The sequence below is a fragment of the Mauremys reevesii genome, linkage group 4 (genome assembly GCF_016161935.1).
Source record: "Mauremys reevesii isolate NIE-2019 linkage group 4, ASM1616193v1, whole genome shotgun sequence".
Classification (NCBI taxonomy): Eukaryota; Metazoa; Chordata; order Testudines; family Geoemydidae; genus Mauremys; species Mauremys reevesii.
Genome location: NC_052626.1, coordinates 91,203,039 through 91,223,266, shown reverse-complemented (window position 1 = coordinate 91,223,266; position 20,228 = coordinate 91,203,039). Strand labels below are relative to the sequence as shown.

At 41.8% G+C, this 20,228-nt stretch overlaps 1 protein-coding gene across 11 annotated transcripts in view; it reads left to right on the top strand.

Annotated features, from left to right (window-relative positions):
- The window catches only part of IMMP1L (inner mitochondrial membrane peptidase subunit 1), an 80,276-nt gene extending 60,799 nt beyond the window's left edge, over positions 1–19,477 (top strand). For 10 of the 11 annotated variants that reach the window (XR_005597790.1, XR_005597783.1, XR_005597782.1 and 7 more), the window contains 3 exons: positions 11,878–11,988; positions 18,468–18,683; positions 19,292–19,416. Coding sequence is in view for 1 of the 11 variants with exons in the window: in XM_039535845.1 (XP_039391779.1) it covers positions 11,878–11,988; positions 19,292–19,360 (180 nt within the window). In the remaining 10 variants the exon portion in view is untranslated. Of the gene's footprint in view, positions 1–11,877; positions 11,989–18,467; positions 18,684–19,291 lie in introns of all 11 variants that reach the window. The other variant, XM_039535845.1, reaches the window with a different exon arrangement.
- The last annotated feature ends 751 nt before the right edge of the window (positions 19,478–20,228 follow it).

Genomic DNA, 20,228 nt, shown 5'->3' with positions numbered 1-20,228 from the left:
CACCTGTACAACCCCATTAGCTTTCAGGGGGGATAAATTAAGGTTGATTAGTAAGGGATTTTTAGATTGCAGACAGTTCTAGATCTTTATACAGTTTATTAGTGCATGCTACATGGAATTTATTAAAATCAACAATGGACAAAGTTTACAGTAAATAGTAAATTAATTATCTTGACATAATTTACTGTAATAACTTTCCAGCATCACCTTTTAATATAGAAAAATGCTGCAACTGAAATCCTTGCTGGATGTTATGCATAAGCAGTGAGATGTACCAATAAATCAAAGTGCACTCTGGTCCAGATCCTCAAGGTCTTTAGGTGCCTAACTCTCACTGAGGATCTGGGCCTCCATGATTTAACATTGTTTCCTTTGAAGGTCATATGATGTAACATGGAATTTTAGTATTAAAATCTAAAGATAGGTCAAGACTTAAAATCTTAGTTCTTCTGCCTAAACAATCAGATGACTCACATTTTGGGAAATTAATTCACAATATGGGTAAGTATTTAACCACAACTAATTTCTAAAATAAAAAGATACTATTGTTGCACCATTGTCACTCTTCCTTATTATAATAGAACAGATCAGGGTCACAGAAGTGTGTTCAAATACATACCCATTTTATAGTGGGTTAGGAATGGTATATTTTATTCATAAGCAGCTATTGCAGTAAAACCACTCAATATGTCAAATGAACTGAATAAAATATTGAAAAATACATATGAATTTAAGGCAAAATGGCTGCTGTTCTGTATCTTAAAATATAATATTTCAAATAATTCAAATCTGCAATAATGTTCAGTCACTCAGTACATCTTCAGTTTCCAGTTCTCATATAACATTACCTGAAGAGAACCAACTGAATTAATACTTATAATTATTGATATCAGATCTACTATACATTGACTTCTCATGCACTTGTTACTACTGTGAGGATTTTTCCAGTGCAGAAGGAAAAGGATAACATGAATGTAGAGACTAAAACTGATTTCCAAAATATTGGGTTCTGGTTCTTTTAAGTAGATTTATGTCATTTTAGGCCACTTGGCAGCTTTAAGGTGAACAACCTTTATTGTAAACCCAGAAGAATGATGAATGCAATTAGGTGATAAACAGTGTATGAATAGAGTATGCCCATTAAGCTATTTGATACCAACTTTGTTAGATATATGCTGCAGCTTACAGGATAATTAATTTATTTTTTCTTAATCCTTTTTCATTTGTGAGACATGAAATATGCAGTACTAAAACAGAACTGTTGATCTTTTAGATCTTGTGCTTTTCCTTAATTAGATGCAATTTACTTAATCAAATAAATACATTTTATTAGTACTTAGTAAATGTGTCATTTGATATTGTAGGTTCTTTCATCATATTTCACTTTAATCAAGAAAGTTAACACCTGTGGTTTATTCACAAAAGCTTTTTTTTGTTAAATGAACACCCACAGGCAATGAAGCAATTACATTTGTTGCTTGTACCAAAGTAGGAGGCACTTAAATAGACTTCAGTAGGGATAGATGAGAACTTAGAGACTTTATTCTTTTGTCCAGCACTGAGATTAGCTCTTATCATAGCTCAAGAAGGAAGCCTCTGAACTGAAAAGAAAAAATGGGAATGATTTAGGGTTCTTTTTAAATTTAAAACTTTGATATTGCTCAAGGTGATTAGAATACCTGTGACCTTAATGAAAGTTCAGCCTTTGAAAAACACAGGCTATTGTAGAATTCTGAAAGAAGAGACCACAAGACCATGAGTGTATAATTCTCTGTGCTTTTTATTTTAGAAAAAAATACAGCTACTTAATTATTGCTGCATATTTACATGCACATAAAAATTATAGAGAAAATCCACCAAGACAGTAAATGTTACTTTTTAAAATTCTTTTGATGTTAGATGATTCCACCTTTGTTCATGTTGTACATAGCACATTACTCCTCAGCTATTCCCACAGAAATCAATACAGGCACCTCATACACAAAACAAAATTGAAGTCAAGGAGACTACTTGAATAGTAAGATATGACTCAATGTGAGTAAGGGTGCAGAATCTGGCCTTTTGTGACTTTTATCCATTTCTGAAAAATAAATACATAAATTATAAACTCTTTCTTTTCTAGAAGTACAAAATCAGTATAACTCTAAAGGCCTTTTACACTTAAAACTTTTGCCACTTTGACTATGCCAACGTACTTAATGTGAAAGAACTCCCCTAGCGTAGATGTGGTTATATCAGTGTAAAAATGCTTATAGCAGTATACTTTATTCTAGACAACCTAAGTGAAATAAGCTATGCCACTATAAAGTACCTTATACTGGTGTAACTGCACCTGTACTAGGGCTTTTTTGGTACAACTGTGTTGATTTTAAAAAATTACATACCAAGCTGACATTGTTATTCCAGTAAAACTTTATGTGTAGACTACGCCTAAGATGAGAGAATACTAGCAATAGTGATATTAGGTAGTTTGATTTTCTCTATCACATTCTTGTTCCGAGGATAAATGTGAATTTAACAGTTGGAATTTTTGGTTCTGCATTTAGATACAATTAATTTTGTCATAGAAGGCTAAGCGGCTGATCCACCACCTGCAGTGAGTGCAGAATGAAGCAGTGTGACTCCTGTCATGGATGTACAGAGGGAGAGTTTAGTCTACCTATTGCTTTGTCTTCTACACTAGCTGTCTGTAGGTCATTTTTGATGATCTGCTGTTAAAATGTAAAGCTTTCAGTAGACTTGGTCCCAATATCTTGCTGATCTTCTCTCGCCTTATATATCTTCTTGACCCTTTGGTAAGAATGGTACTACACTTTTGGCATTGAAAGTATAGTCTAGAATGAGCAAAGCCATTTTTTTGCTAAAGAGCTTTGGAATTCCCTGTCTTCTAACATTAGGAGGGCCAAAGGTCCTGATCCTGCAAAGACTTATGCACATACGTAACTTTATGCACTTTAAATAATCCCTTGGAATTAACTGATTGACTCAGTGTAAAATTAAGCATCTGCATAAATCTTTGGAGGACTGGGGCTTTAGCTGCTATTTTAAAGGGGCATAAACAACTTTTTTTAAAATTATTGATTGTGGCCTGTCTTAATTCTTGGTTGTAGTGAGGTGCCTAGATGATGGACACACACCATATAAAGGTCTTATACTCTATTATTTTTAGATTTTGACAATACTTTAAAGTCAGTTTTTGATATGCAGAGTGTTAGGATATAGATATTCAGGCCTGTCTGTAAAGGCCTATACTTTAAGAATTTAGGTGCATTCTTATCACTTAGCTAGTTATAGAGGTATAAAAGAAAGAATTAAAATCACAGTCTGTCTGTGTAATGGCCTTCTCTTACTGTGACAGGCTAAGGCCTTCAGCTAAGATGTAGTTAGGCAGCCATAAGCTGGGAAGTGTATGGTCACATCCTCACATTCCAAACTAGTCACATTGAAATAAGGTGCTATTGTGCTATTAGGAATACAATCCTGTCCTGATATTCCTATCACCTCCAGAGAAAGGGAAGAGTCTAGAAGATGTAAAAGGAAACTTAGTTTGATAGCATCCTGTCTGGCAGGAACTCACTTATCAATAGACACAGCTGGAAAATCCTTATGTCTGTATAGATGTAGTTGTGAAATCCTCACTTCTGTATTGTTTTGTATGTTTATTTGCATGGTCTCTGTCTGGTTCTGTGATTGTTTCTGTCGTATAATTAATTTTGTTGGGTGTAAACCAATTACGGTGGTGGGATATAATTGGTTAAATAACCATGTTACAGTATGTTAGGATTGGTTAGTTAAATTTCAGTAAAATGATTGGTTAAGGTATAGCTAAGCAGAATTCAAGTTTTACTATATAGTCTGCAGTCAAGCAGGAAGGGTGGGGGAGGAAATGGGAACAGGGACTGGGGATGGGGGAATTGGGATCATGTTTTGCTAAAGGGGGAAATGGGAACAGGGGATGGGAACAGAAACAGGGACACAGGCAAGGCTCTGTGGTGTCAGAGCTGGGAAGGGGGACACTGAGGAAGGAAACTGGAATCATGCTTGCTGGAAGTTCACCCCAATAAACATTGAATTGTTTGCGCCTTTGGACTTCGGGTATTGTTGCTCTCTGTTCATGTGAGAAGGACCAGGGAAGTGAGAGGGTGAAGGAATAAGCCCCCTAACAGAGTTCTGTCATGCTTTCCATCAGGATTTCTAAAAGTTACCAACATTGTGTATTTCATGGTGTAAGACTATTCTTCATTGCAAATATGCTCTCTAGTATGCAAACTGTGATAACCAGTGAAGCACATTTATAGCACTGTATAGGAAACAAATGGGCCAGAGGTGAGAGAATTTCTGCTCAGGAGCACATGAAGATGTGAATGGCTGTGGATGTTTGTGCATAGTTGTTCTATGAGTCCTGATCCCACCAACCCCTACTTGTTATCTTGCTAATGAATGCTTAGCTCTCTGCTTTTCCATGTGTCAGCAAAGTGAAGGAGCATGGTGACCAATGAAGTGAGGTGGAGGAGAGGGGCTATTTGTGTCCTGATGATCAGACAATATCACTGCCTAGGGTGTGAGACAGTTTCAGAACTGTGCATGACCAAGGATTGATTAAAAAGACAAGGTGGGGGAGATGTTGGTGAGACAAGCTTTCAAGCTTATACAGAACTCTTTTTCAGGTCTTTAGGACCTGTTTTTTTTTCATTGGACTATAGCCAATCGAGCCTGTTACCTTTATGCACTTGATATTTCTGATATTCCTTTCAAATGACAGTAGTTTTATGCTAGAGAGACAGGGTGGGTGAGGTGATATCTTTTATTGGATTATCTTCTCTTCAGGAGAGAGACAAGCTTTTGAGCTTACACAGAGTGCACTGTATGCAAGAGAGTGGATGATTGCTCAGAGCTCCAGTATGAAACTGGAGAAAAGCCTGTTGAGGATCTTTGGGCTAAGTTTAGAAGGGAGAGCAACAAGGGTGATGTTGTGATGGGCATGTGCTATAGACCGTCGGACAAGGAGGATGAGGTAGACAAGGATTCCTTCGGACAATTAACTGAAGTTTCCAGAACACAGGCCCTGGTTCTAATGGGGGACTTCTATCACCCTGACATCTGCTGGGAGAGCAATACAGCAGTGCAGACAATCCAGAAAGTTTTTGGATAGTGTTGGGGACAATTTCCTGGTGCAACTACTGGAGGAACCAACCAGCGGCTGTTCTCTTCTTGACCTGCTGCTTACAAACAGGGAAGAATTTGTAGAGGAAGCAACCTGTGCAGCAGTGACCATGAGATGGTCGAGTTCAGGATCCTCACAAAAGGAAGAAAGGACAGTAGCAAAATACAGACCCTGGACTTCAGAAAAATCAGATTTTGACTCCCTTAGGGAACTGATGGGCAGGATCGCCTGGGAGGCAAATATGACAGAACAGGAGTAATGGTCTCAAGTTGCAGTGGGGGAGGTTTAGGTTGGATATTAGGAAAAACTTTTTCACTAAGAGGGTGGTGAAGCACTGGAATGGGTTACCTAGGAAGGTGGTGGAATCTCCTTCCTTAGAGGTTTTAAAGGTCAGGCTTGACAAAGCCCTGGCTGGGATGACTTAGTTGGGAATTCGTCCTGCTTTTAGCAGGGGGTTGGACTAGATGACCTCTTGAGGTCCCTTCTAACCCTGATGTTCTGTGATTCTGTGAGGGGGGAAGGAGTCCAGGAGACTCTGCGGCCGGAGAGCTGGCTGTATTTTAAAGAAGCCTTATTGAGGGCGCAGGAACAAACCATCCCAATGTGCAGAAAGAATAGCAAATATGGCAGGTGACCAGCTTGGCTTAACAGTGAAATCTTTGGTGAGCTTAAACACAAAAAAGAAGCTTACAAGAAGTGGAAACTTGGACAAATGACTAGAGAGGAGTATAAAAATAATGCAGGGGTATAATCAGGAAGGCCAAAACACAACTGGAGTTCATGGGCGCCAACTTATATGGGCTCGTGGGGCTAAAGCCCCAGGAATATTGACAATCAGGGGCTCTGCTCCACCAATATTTGGAGTTAGGTTTCTCCCCTGCTTGGAGCGCAGGGGAGTCAGAGGGCTCTGGGCTGCCTGCAACCGCGGGGAGCCCAGAGCCTTTTAAATCCCAGCCGCGGCCGGGAGTCAGAGGGCTCTGCGCTGCCGGCAGCCGGGGAGCCCAGAGCCCTTTGAATCCCAGCCGCGGCCGGGAGTCGGAGGGCTCTGGGCTGCCTGCAACCGCGGGGAGCCCAGAGCCCTTTAAATCTCAGCCACGGCCGGGAATCAGAGGGCTCTGGGCTGCCTGCAACCGCGGGGAGCCCAGAGCCCTTTAAATCCCAGCCGCGGCCGGGAGTCAGAGGGCTCTGGGCTGCCTGCAACCGCGGGGAGCCCAAAGCCCTTTAAATCTCAGCTGCGGCCGGGAGTCAGAGGGCTCTGGGCTGCCTGCAACCACGGGGAGCCCAGAGCCCTTTAAATCTCAGCCGCAGGGCTCTGTGCTGCCCGCAGAGGCAGGGAGCCCAGAGCCCTTTGAATCCCAGCCCCTGGCCGATGATTGCCCCCTCCCCAGACCCCTGTCCCAACTGCCCCCCAGAACCCCCACCCCCTATCTAAGCACCACTGGTCCTTGTCCCCCGATTACCCCCTCCCGAGACCCCGGCCCCTAACTGCCCCTTGGGACCCCATCCTCTATCTAAGCCTCCCTTCTCTTTGTCCCCAACTGCCCCCTCCTGAGACCCCAGGACCCCACCCCCTACCTGTCCCCTGATAAACCTCCTGGACTCCCATGCCTATCCAATTGCTGCCTATCCCCTGACTGCCCCTCCGAACTTCTGCCCCATCCAACCCCCCCGCTCCTTGTTCCTTGACTGCCCCCCCGGAACCCTCTACCCCTTCTCCAACCCCCAAACCGCTTACTGTGCCACTCAGACCAGCGTGTCTGGCTCCATGCAGCTCCAGATAGTTGCTGCCATGCTCCCCCATGGAGCCCACAGCCCTCTCCCACCCCCAGCACCTGCCTTCCAGATTTGAACACCTCAAAATTCAGGAGTGCTCAAGCTCGGTTTGGGCAGCTTTTACTTCATTTCTCCCAAATCAGTTTCCCCTGCAAGGTGCCAACTGAAGGTGTTGGAGAACAGAGAGATCGGGTGGCCTCCTAATGCCTGGAAAAGAGACAAAGGCCAGAGGAGGGAGTGTCAGTGCCTGTGCGGACTTCTGGGAAGTGCATGGTGTGGAAGGGGATGCTGTGATGCTTTGGAACAACTCCATACAAAGCGAGTCAGGACTCTGGGGGAGCCTCCTCTCTCTGAGCATACTGTCTCCAGGGCAAGAAGCTTACACCTTCCTGGGTCTGACCTCGGAGCATTCAGCTTGCCCTTCCACATCATGCACTTTCCACAGCGAGTCTGCCCAGGCGGGTCCTGGTGCAACCGGAGGTCCCTGTACCCCAACTCCGCAGTCAGATGTGACTCTCAGCCAGACAGTAAAACAGAAGGTTTATTAGATGACGGGAACACAGTTTAAACAGAGCTTGTTGGTACAGAAAACAGAACCCCTCTGTCAGGTCCATCTTTGGGGGTGGGGAGCCCAGAACCAAGTTCTGGGTCTCTCCCCATTTCCCCAGCCAGCTCCAAACTGACACTCCCTCCTCTGGCCTCTGTGTCTCTTCCGGACAAGGAGGCCACCTGATCTCTTTGTCCCCAACACCTTCAGTTGGCATCTTGCAGGGAAAACTGAGGCACCCACACAGTATTCAGAGAAAATATTAAGAACATTCCCACTTCATCACAACAGGTGCAACAAAATATAATACTGTATACTGAAGTAGGCAAGTGCTGCTTCTGACTTTCCACTTTTAATTGACCCTTGTAATCTTGTGGCACTGACGCGTTGTAGCTTCATTTTATATCGGCTTACAGGGCGGGAGCGGGGGGGCACCACCATTTTGGGCCCCACCAAAAATTATACAAACCTGCCGCCTATGCTGGAGTTGTATCTAGCAATGGATGTGAAGGGTAACAAGAAGGGTTTCTACAGATACGTTAGCAACAAGAAAAAGGTCAGGGAAAGTGTGGGATCCTTAATGAATGGAGGAGGCAACCTAGTGATAGATGATGTAGAAAAAGCTGAAATACTCAATGTTTTTTTTTGCCTAGGTCTTCACAGACAAGGTCAGCTCCCACACTGCTGTCCTGGGTAACACAGTATGGGGAGGAGGTGAGCAGCCCTCAGTGGTGAAAGAACAGGTTAAGGATTATTTAGAAAAGCTGGACATGCACAAGTCCATGGGTCCAGATCTAATGCATCCGAGGGTGCTGAGGGAATTAGCTGATGTGATTGCAGAGCCATTGGCCACTATCTTTGAAAACTCGTGGCGATGGGGGGAGGTCCCGGATGATTGGAAAAAGGCAAATATAGTGCCTATCTTTTAAAAAGGGAAGGAGGAGACCTCAGGGAACTACAGACTGGTCAACCTCACCTCAGTCCCTGAAAAAATCATGGAGCAGGTCCTCAAGAAAACCATTTTGAAGCACTTGGAGGAGAGGAGGGTGATCAGGAACAGTCGGCATGGATTCACTAAGGGCAAGTCATGTCTGACGAATCTGACTGCCTTCTATGATGAGATAACTGGCTCTGTGGATATGGGGAAAGCAGTGGATGCCAGCAAGTTAAAGAAGTATGGGCTGGATGAATGGACTGTAAGGTGGATAGAAAGCTGGCTAGATTGTCGGGCTCAATGGGTAGTGATCAATGGCTCGATGTCTAGCAGCCGGTATCAAGTGGAGTACCCAGGGGTCAGTCCTGGTTTTGTTCAACATCTTTATTAATGATCTGGATGATGGGATGGATTGTACCCTCAGCAAATTCGCAGATGACACTAAGTTGGGGGGAGAGGTAGGGATAGGGTCCAGAATGACCTAGACAAATTAGAGGATTGGGCCAAAGAAATCTGATGAGGTTCAACAAGGACAAGGGCAGAGTCCTGTACTTAGGACGAAAGAATCCCATGCACTGCTACAGGCTGGGGACTGACTGGCTAAGCAGCCGTTCTGCAGAAAAAGACCTGGAGATTACAGTCAATGAGAAGCTGGATCTGAGTCAACAGTGTGTCCTTGTTGCCAAGAAGGCTAATGGCATATTGGGCTGTATTAGTAGGAGCATTGCCAGTAGATCGAGGGAGGTGATTATTCTCCTCTATTTGGTATTGGTTAAGCCACATCTGATGTACTGCATCCAATTTTGGGCCCCCGTTACAGAAAGGATGTGGACAAACTGGAGAGAGTCCAGCGGAAGGCAACGGAAATGATCAGGGGGCTGGGGCACATGACTTATGAGGAGCAGCTTAGGGAACTGGGTTTGTTTAGTCTGCAGAAGAGAAGAGTGAGGGGGAATTTGATAGCAGCCTTCAACTTCCTGAAGGGGGTTTCCAAAGAGGATGGAGCTCAGCTGTTCTTAGTGGTGGCAGATGACAGAACAAGGCTCAATGGTCTCAAGTTGCAGTGGGGGAGGTCTAGGTTGGATATTAGGAAACACTATTTCACTAGGACGGTGGTGAAGCACTGGAATGGTTTACCTAGAGAGGTGGTGGAATAGAGGTTTTTAAGGCCCACCTTGACAAAGCCCTGGCTGGGATGATTTAGTTGTCCTGCTTTGAGCAGGGGGTTGGACTAGATGACCTCCTGAGGTCTCTTCCAACCCTAATCTTCTATGATTCTATAAGAGCTCATCTTCAGGTCCGGGAAACTTAACCAGAATGTCACAGCCCAACAGATTGTTTAGCATAAGTAGTTAACACACACTTCAAAGGACCATTTAAGGTGAAGTGGTGTGTTAACACCGCTCCAATCATAGGGAGGCAGTAAAGCAGCTGGGGGTGGGGTTGTTAGTGGGTTTAGATTGCTGTAATAAGCCATAAATCCAGTGTGTCTATTCAGTCCATGATTTTTGGTGTCTAGTAAAGTCTTTTAGAAGTGTTGTGCAGGTTTCCTTTGAGGATGAGGATTGATAGGTCAGCTATAGAGTGATCACTTTGTCTCTCTCACCAACAGAAGTTGGTCCAGTAACAGATAGTACCTCACCCACCTTCTCTCTCTAATATTGTGGGACTGACATAGCTACAACACTGCATACAGTAGTTTGATGTGTCATTTGTAGCTCTGGGAGATGTTGGGTAGTGGATTACACCAGCAAGGTCATTTTGCCCCTATGCATGTAATACTGCAGTACTGAATCTAACAGTAAATTATGGGTGGGAGGGAGAAGTGGTTGTGGTGAGTGCTGTGCATGGGTAAACTGTCAGTAACAGTAAATAGCACAAGTATTTGCAGTGGGGCATTTAAAGCGTAACTGTAGCATCAGACATGAAGGAAATTTGAGTAAAGTGGAAGTGTCAGCACATTCTAAAACCTAGATCTACAGGCGACGGAGTGAAACTCCGTGCACTTATGCTGAGATGGATGTCCTACACAGCTCAGTTGGACTCTAGACATTTGATTGTCTTTTACTGACTTTCACCTTCATTAGTTAGTTACTTCTGTTCTGTCTACCTGTCAGTAAAATCCTTTTATGCTTTTCTTTGCTGTTTTGGTGATATGTTCTGCCCATTGGCATATTTCATTGGATCTCACTATGGTCTTTTTTCTTTTTAATCAAGTGTATTCATATATTCATTTTTTAGCAGTTAAAGTGGATCCCCTCTCAAAGTCAAGACTGGTTGGGTAGCAGGAATTTTCTGTAGTGGCTGGTAGGAAGTATTACTGGTATTTGTTAAATTTAAGTCTACCCTAGATTCTTAGGCATATAAATTATCAAATGTAATGTTTAAGAATTATTTTGCTTTTAAGCGCCTATCCTTATCTGAAGTTGTGAAATGTTCAGTGATACTATTTTGTCCTATCAGCATGAATCTTAGTCATTGCATGCTCTATATTTTTAATCAATTCTTTCATACTGGTTAAACGTATGCAGCTCTGAACTGTGTTATTTTGGTTACTAATGCAACTGTAGGTGCTGGAACTAGGAGTGCTGGAGGTGCTGCAGCACACCCTGGCTTGAAGTGGTTTCCATTGTGTACAGGGTTTACAGTTTGATTCAATGGCTCTCAGCACCCCTACTATACAAATTCTTTCAGCACCCCTGAATGCAACTGTGTTTCTATTTCTCATGTTTTCATTGAGTTAGTAAGGTCCTGAATTTATGGCATGTAATATAGTTAATGCATAGTACGTATAGGCAATAAAAGGTCTTTGTCATATAGTATAAGGTCACCATCATTAATTTTCAAATTGTAAAAAGAGACTTGCTGTTTTGTGATGGTCATTATTGCAATATAATGTGCTGTGGATCCTGCCTGCACATAGAATGAACTGTGATCTTAATTAGAACTTTGACAAGCCCACTCCGATAAAATGATGAGATTATTCGTAATTGATGTCACAATCAATTACCATTTAGATCATCATGAGCCTACTAACAGGTCTAGCCTTGGTGCTGGCCCCAGGATGTTGATGAGTGTGTGGCTGCCCTGTTCATGCTGTTACTGCGACAGGAGGGCAGATTTTCAGTCAACATCCTAATGACCTCTTTTGAAGTCTATTAAATTAATGACCCTGTCATACTGGTCTAACCTCTTACATCTTCATTTTGGATTTTTTGTTGCAAACTAGCATTTCTGGAGCATGTGATAGACCAGATACTTAGAAATATTTCTCCCCCCCCCCCCCCCAATCTAGCACCGTTTTAGAGACCTTAGAAGTATTAATTCATGGCATGACAAAAAAAAAAACACAGAAGGGTTCAGTTTACAGGTTATATCTTGGGGGATTGAATTTCCTTTAAAGAAACACATTCTTATTCTACATTGTCTAACTTGTATTTTGATCTTCCCTAACTATAGGTGCCTAAAGGGCATGTTTGGTTAGAAGGAGATAATCTCAGGAATTCTACAGATTCCAGGTGTTATGGACCTGTTCCTTATGGACTGATAAGAGGACGCATTTGCTTCAAGGTATCCCTATAGGATCTAAAACCAGTTATTTCAAACATTTTTTTTTAAAAGATGTAAAAGCAAAAGTCTACTCCCATCCTTAGCAACATCACTGAAGTAAATGGGGATAAATATCAGAACAACTTGGACCTTTTAGATTTTCAAGAAAAGTCTCTCCATATTTTTGGAATGAAGACAAATAGTTTCACTTGAAAAAGTACACCTCAAATGATCACCATCATTAAGGCTGTGTCAACAATTTGGCAAATGAATCTATACCAGGGGTCAGCAACTTTTCAGAAGTGGTGTGCCAAGTCTTCATTTATTCACTCTACTTTAAGGTTTCGCGTGCCAGTAATACATTTTAACATTTTTAGAAGGTCTCTTTCTACATGTCTATAATATATAACTAAACTATTGTTGTATGTAAACTAAATAAGGTTTTTAAAATGTTTAAGAAGCTTCATTTAAAATTAAATTAAAATGCAGTGCCCCCCGGACCGGTGGCCAGGACCCAGGCAGCGTGAGTGCCACTGAAAATTAGTTTGCGTGCTGCCTTTGGCACACGTGCCATAGGTTGCCTACCCCTGAGCTATACCCATTCCACATATGTGGAATACAATCCATCCCCACCTTGCATTTTTTGTAATCATATTTTCAAAATGATGAAACAATATCATTTTGTGTTTAGCTATTTTATATAATTTTAAACAAAATATCATTTGAGATATAGTTCCATATTGCAAAGAACAGTGATGTGGGGGAGGTTGTCTTTTCCAGGCCTAGTTACTTTAGGAACCTAACTCTAGATCCACTGACTCGCCTGCACTATCCTTAATAATTGTGAACCTGAAATCTCTGAACCAACTTTAACTCATGACAGGTCCACCACAATTATCTGCCCTTCACTTCTAGATATGAATCAAGTCTCTTGTTAAATGTTTAGTTACACAATAAGCTATGTAAGTTTACTTTTTACTGTTTATATAACCTATATTTCTATAACCATATTTCCTATTAATTATATTTTCATATTATTTCTGTCTGCATTATGAATCTGTGTACAACTGTATTTAATCACTTATCAAAAAATAAGGAACTAGGATTAATTTCTCTTTCTAAACAATTACTATAGGAAGCAAGCTGGTACAATTCAGTGGGTTCATGTACTAGGCTTTAGAAAACTAGGTTTAAATCCTGCTGTGGACAAAGTGAAAGGTTGCTGGTCACCATTTGCCACATACCACAAAAAGGCCACATACTGCAATTCAGCACAACTGGCATATGTGCTCAGAAAAGACTCAACTCTTGTTAAAAAAATATTGTGTGTATTAATGCAGCTTAGAATTGTTAGGAGTGCATTTTCACTTTTCAGAGAACCTTGCAACTACTGACCATAATCAGTAATTGCTTACTAAACCTGAAATAACATTCCCCCCTCAGCTTTGTCTGACCTCTGTTCTTTATGGGTTATTAAAACATTTGCTATCAGTGTCTCCCTGGCACATTACAAGTTTTAGCTGGTCCATCCCTGAATGTTTGTCTTAACATGCATTTCTAGAGCATAGAACAATGATTATTCTAAACAGTGTAGTGATTTTGTGATATTGACAAATAACCACAAGGATAAGTTGGGTAGTGGTTGTGGCCTAAAGTTTGACCCAAACCTGCAAAATTACAAAGCTAGTTAATACATCACCCACTTAAAATTTATATGTAGCTAGTGAGCCCATTAAATTATTTTAGTGAGAATCTGTTAGTCATCTTACTGAAAAATCTCCAGTCACTGTGACAAGATTAGAGAACTGCCACTTAGTATTATATTTTCTAGTCTGAGGTGGCCTTTTGCCAACTGATGATTATTAATGTTCTGCTGATGAGAATAAAGCATATGGTGTGTAACATGCAAGAATGAGTTTATACTTCAAAACACTGTTTTAGGAAACTATTGAGATGTCTAACACTGCTATAGCTATAAATCAATATACAGTAATCTGCATAACACCATAGTGTAGTTAGAGAGAATATTTCTTCTTTACTTTTAAAAAAGAATGAACAAAACTCAGTTGCTATCATTTATTTTTTTTAAATTATGCATGTCCTGAGCAATCATGATTGGTGTAAAGCAGGGGTAGGCAATCTATGGCACACATGCCGAAGGCGGCACGCGAGCTGATTTCCAGTGGCACTCACACTGCCTGGGTCCTGGCCACCGGTCCAGGGGGCTCTGCATTTTAATTTAATTTTAAATGAAGCTTCTTAAGCATTTTAAAAACCTTATTTACTTTACATACAACAAATTAGAGTGAATAAATGAAGACTCGGCACACCATTTCTGAAAGGCTGCCGACCCCTGGTGTAAAGTCACCTGTCTTCCATGTCAGACAGTCTGCACTGTGGGGGTATTCCACTTCTCCCTGCTGGCTGAAGGCAGCACAAAAGATTAACAACCACCCTAGGGCCTGGAGTGCCTCTACATGGAGAACCCCAGACATCTTTGCCTCCACTCCTGGGCAGAAGGCAGACCAAGGATCTCCCCTTTGTAGCAGAGTCCTTCAGGACAGGACTATCAAAATCATCTGAACTCATGGAGAATTGATTTAAATCATTTTTTTAAACCCTCTATTGGAAGAGGGGTTTTGAGCCAGATTGCCTGCTGGAGCAAACCTGTTTTATCCTACTCTCATTCAGTGGGTCACCAATCCCAGAAAAAAAAACAAAAGCATTTCAGAACTATTTTCCAACTAAAGCAAAGGAAGAATTGTGTGTTCCATTATCCCCATTATTTGAAGAAGTAATCAAGGTTTAATGGGCTCCCAAGCAAAGCTAAGCATCCTACACAGAAAAATGCAGATTCTATTCTTTACCCACAGACAAGACAGATTTGGTCATTCTACCAAATGTGGATGCAGCAGCCACTGCATTAGTAAAAGACACTAATTGCCTCAGAGGGAGCCATGGGTGAGTCTAGCATGGATAGATTGTATGACCCAGTCAGGCCAGGATCAAGATAAAAAAACCGAAGGCAAGTTTGAACTGAAAGCAAATAGGAATAAGATCGGATTAGCAGTTTCTCTTGTAGCAAATGCTTCTCTGGATTCCCTTAGATTCACAGCTTGCTCCGTGGCATCTAATCTGGTAGCCCAAAGACTCCTCTGGCTCCATCTCTGGAAAGCAAATACACAAGTAAAACACCTTATGATCTCAGCCAAGTATTTAGGGGGCAAGATGTTTGGTGAGAACATGGGTGGGGGGGGGGGGGGAAACAGTAGCAGAAGCAGGTGCAAAAGTCTTTTCTATGTCATTGACCTGAGGAGATCTATAGAACTTTGGCACATATTTTCGGTTTATGCTTACCAGTCCACAAGAAATCCACAGAGACTTCATATCTGGAAGAGGGAGATGGTCCCATTTCAATAGATCAAGAAACTTCAAATAGTAGTCTTCTGGAAGACCTGCATCAAACTATAAATCATCTACCTGACTCTTTGCCCAGCATCCAACATTACTACTTATCTTGGGATGGAGTAGGGGGGAGAGGAGGAGGTTTCAGAAGTTTGTCCACTTACAGGAGACACCTACATCAGGCAGGTGAGTACTAGGGACAGTTCTACAGGGTTATGCTATTGAACTTATCAAATTCCTCAAAGACAAGTTGAGAACAGAGAACTGTCCCAGAACAGAGAACAAATAAGTACCAAACAAAGCAAACATACATCTCAGCATTTGAGCCGTAGAATCAGGATCAGCAAGACATTCTGTGGTGTGTACTGTATTCTTTTCTGTCCCAAAGAAGAATAGGAACACAAGAGCCATCGTAGATCTTAAGTCGCTTAACAAATCTACCAGATCTCTCAAGTTTTGGATGGAAATCCTGAAGTCTGTCATTGCAGCTCTGTCACCCAAGATTTCATGACTTCAGCAGACTTTGAAAAGGCTTATCTTCGTGTGCCAATCAGGGATATTCACTGAAAATTTCTGTGCTCTGTTACAATTGGAAGCATTTTCAGGACAGGACTCTCTGTGGACTAGTGACTACCCCACAGGTTATCCCACAAGATTCAGGTGGACTTAGCAGCCATTGTCAGAAAGAGGATACACATGTATCTCTATCAGATTGTCCTTCAGGATCCACGGAGACCTACAGGATCATGGGTTTCTGCAAACATAGAGAAGAGGCACTTCCAACCAAGGACTACTGCATTTAGGAATGATCCTGGATACCAAGGAGATTTCTAGGATTACTCTTACCATATAGAAAAGAAATTGTAACCAGTCAGGATTAGAGAATCATTGATCTCAGGTCAGTCACATCCTCCCTCAAGTGATGGACTTATTCTTTGTGAGTCCAACAAGAGTACCTGGTTTCAGAATCAGTAAGACTCACTATTACCAGCAATGCCACCCAGAGTAGTTCGAGGCACATGGTTCATTTTGGAGAAGAGGAATATGAAGTGGCTAGAGCTACGGGCCATCAACAGCCCCAGCATCAGCATCATACAGATACCATCAAAATGACCTATGTCCAGGAAGATTACTGATGAACCCAGGAAGCTGAGTAGCACATACCGCCTCTTCAGTCGCCTTGGAACCTGCATGGTGCATAATAAGCAAAAACTCCCCCTGCAAACCTCACAACCAGCGTCTGGCAGCCGCAGGGGAGGCTTAGCCTTCCCTAGCCTATTATACCTGCTGCTCATGCGTGTGTCAGCCAACAAAGGAAGTCTTCCTCCCTCCATTAGGAAGCAATTAATCTACTGATTTGATCAGAGCATCATCTCCTATCTGAAAGCCATCCACATAAAGGAGGGAGCATGCAACAGCATGCTGATTCAGGAGGATGGAGCTGGATGCGGGTGCAGAAAGGGGGAAGAAGAGTCTAAATCCTTGAACAGTTCAGGTGATGTAAAAAAAGTTAGGGGTTTAGACACCGAGCTCTTGACCCCGAGAGAAAACTGAAAAGAGGGTGAGACATTAACCAGACCAGGAGACAAGAACCAGGAGGGGAAGCAATAGGCTCATAAGGCTTACTTTACAACTTTCCTCCTGTATCTCTACTGGCAAGGGCAGTAAATAAAGATTCTAAAGGAGCAATCCACAGTGAGCCTGATCACCCCTCACTGGTCCTGCAATCTGTGGGTCTTGGACTTGATAAACCCTCTTTGAAATTACCAACCTGGGAAGGAAGTCTAAGCCAGGAACTGATCCAGAACCCAAAACTGCTGCTAGAACTAAGCGTGGAAACTGAAAGGGGAGAACTGAGGTGTCTGGGATACTCAGTTGAGTGTCCTCTTCCGGCATCACAAAAAGTGTCTGCCAACAAAATATTCAATCACTTGACCCAAACTCCAGTACTGATGCTACAAAAGACACATTAATATCCTTTACTTTGTCTGTCTTGGTATCTCAGAGATCCTAAGGATGGGTGGGCTAAGGGTATCAAGTCCAATAAAGGTCGCTGTCACAGGAAGTGTTTTGAATAGTAAGGAATCTAAGATTTCTAGTTAGCACCGCACTTCGTTAGTCCTCCTGTGGTACATAGCTTCCTGTCCTGAAGTCTTAAGAAAACAAACATTTGAACCACTACATTGTTTTGACCTACTTTATCTCTCAAAATGGGTCTTAGGAGCAGTCACCCCCCTTCTAGCTGAGATATCAGAACTCAGAGCATTGTCTGTGAAGACTCATCTATGCATTTTCCATAAGGACAAAATGATTCTTTGGATGGACTCATAATTTAGTCCAAAAGAAAACACATTTCCACAGGTTGCAAGAACCAGCTTTGCCTTCTTTCTGCTCCAGTCCTAGGCTCCCGAACGAGACTGAATGGTATGAAAGGACTATAAGCAGAGTACTTTAAATCAAGCGCATGAAAACTTATTGGAGGTCCACAGCACTTATATCGCTCTTCAGCTAAAAGGCAGGCCTCTAAATCCTTTACCGAAGCTTATAGAGCATCTGGAGCAAATCCACCAGAGAACCTCACAGCTTATTCCAAGGAGTTCAGCAACTTATTGGGCAGAAAGGTCTGGTGCTTAATGTGCAATCTGTAAGGCAGCTATATGGACATCAGTGCACCTGTTCATGAAGCATTACAGCATTGATGTCTCTTCTTCCTTAAATGCAGCATTCAGGAGAAGGGTACTGCAAAATATGCTGTCCCAGCAGTAACCCAAGACCAAATCCCGTGTAAACAATTTGAATTGCCCCCTCTTCCCCAAAGTTGAGTATGCTTTCCACTTCCCACAATACGGACTGTCTGACACAAGGGTGGGGGTAGGATGTGGTGAGAAAGGAAAACTTCCTCTTTACTTGTGAATTTTCTTTCTAATACTCTCCATGTCCAACATTCTGGCCCACCCAGCGTAGATTCATTTGTCTGAGAACTGAAGTTGTTTTTCTCCGCTATCTCAGATTATAAGCTTCCTAAGGCTGTGTTATGAGGTTCATATGTCCAAGTTAGGTGACGTATACTAATATATTCAGTAAATATTTTTCAGCTTTGGAAGCAATCACTCTGGGTTCCCCACAGAAGGGTGATCCTGGTCCCAGGCTGGCTGTCAATCTTTGTTCTGCCTCCAGCCAGCAGGAAGAATTACTACTATATTACCCTATAATACAGACTGTCAGATATGGAGGGTATTAAAAAGAAGATTGAGAAGTAAGAAGGAAATGTTCCTATTGCGGTATCCTCATCTCAACTAAAGAATTAAAAGGTGATAAGTGTGTGTGTGTATGTATATATATATATATAACAGGACAGAGTATGGAAATACAATATAATTCCACTTATCCACATTCTCTTTTCGAATAATCCTACTTATCTGAAGCCACACATCTCTCTCATTTAGCCCTGTTAGTTAATCACCCGCTAGTAACGTCTCGATTAGGCTTATCACTAATCGATGGCTTTATATCTGTATAGTGGTTCTGAGGCGATACTTGCAGTTACTGAGACTGAATCCAGTTTCAACAGCAACTGACAATGTCTGTGTGTCAGGCTGTGATTAATCAGTTTTTTTAAAAAAAGAGAATTCAGTCCACAGCAGTTTATTAAAACACAAAAATATATTAAACTTAATAAAGTTGGGTTATTTTACTCTTTTATAAAGTACAAAGTCTTAAGCAAACATCAGCATTACTCCCTTTATTCCCCACATTTCTACATCAGTGAAACTGAACCACAAAATAGCACTCTGTTTATCTGGTCAGTTACCTGAAACTCTTATGTCGCTCAGGGTATTTGGATAAATGAGTGTGTGCAATATTGAAATTAGAGTTTTAATCAATGATCAAGTAACTTTTACTATATTTCATTTTACAGATATGGCCTCTGAATGATTTTGGATTTCTGCGTGCTAGCCCCAATGGTCACAGATTTTTGGATGATTAAGAGAACTAATAAGTGAATTCTGCCAGTTTACTTAACTGTCTTACAATGCTTTAATAGCTTTTTTGACTGATTGAATGAAACGATGTATTTACAATAAATTAAACATTATGTGACTTTTTGAGCTTAAGTCTCACTTTATTAACATCTAGAATAAAACATATGCTGAAGTCAGTTATGGAAATTAAATGCTGTTGTAATTACAGAATAAGTTATTCAGCTTTCTTTAACCATTCATGGTGAGTCCCTTTACACACAAGAAAGTGTCTTATACTATAAGGGCTAGACCCTTACAGGGGATTTTGGCTCAGCATCACAATGCCTAATTTTAGGTACCCAGTCTCCCTGTACAATGCATGGGGAGAGCTAAACAGCTAAGAATGGTATTAACAGAAGGCAGCAAGCTGAGTCATCTCAGCTTGCTGCCCAAACTACTACCCAAACTACTTAGTTTGGGTAGTCAGGAGGCTACCCAAACTAAGCAGAACAAAATACTAAGGAGAGTGGTGGGGCATAAGCAGCAGCAGATTCACATGGCTCTGATGTAGCTTTGGTGGCACATAGAATGGACTTCCATCTTGAATGGTCCCTTGCAAGTTTTCTTCCTTCAGCAAGAGTCAGGCTGGGAAGATTTAGGCTTCTTAAATCCCTCAAAATAGTATCTTCCAACTTCATTCATGGTAGGCTTCATGCTCTGCTTTCTTCAACCTCAGCTCTGTTAACCTTCTGTAAAAGTGTACCTCCTTTTTCACATTGGACATGACCCCACCATTGCTGCTAACTTTTGCAACTTGCCAGGATCATCTAGTTTGTTGCAAAAGTCTAAGGGATTTTAAGAATATGCCGTAACTTTTGACACTAAAAACTGTCT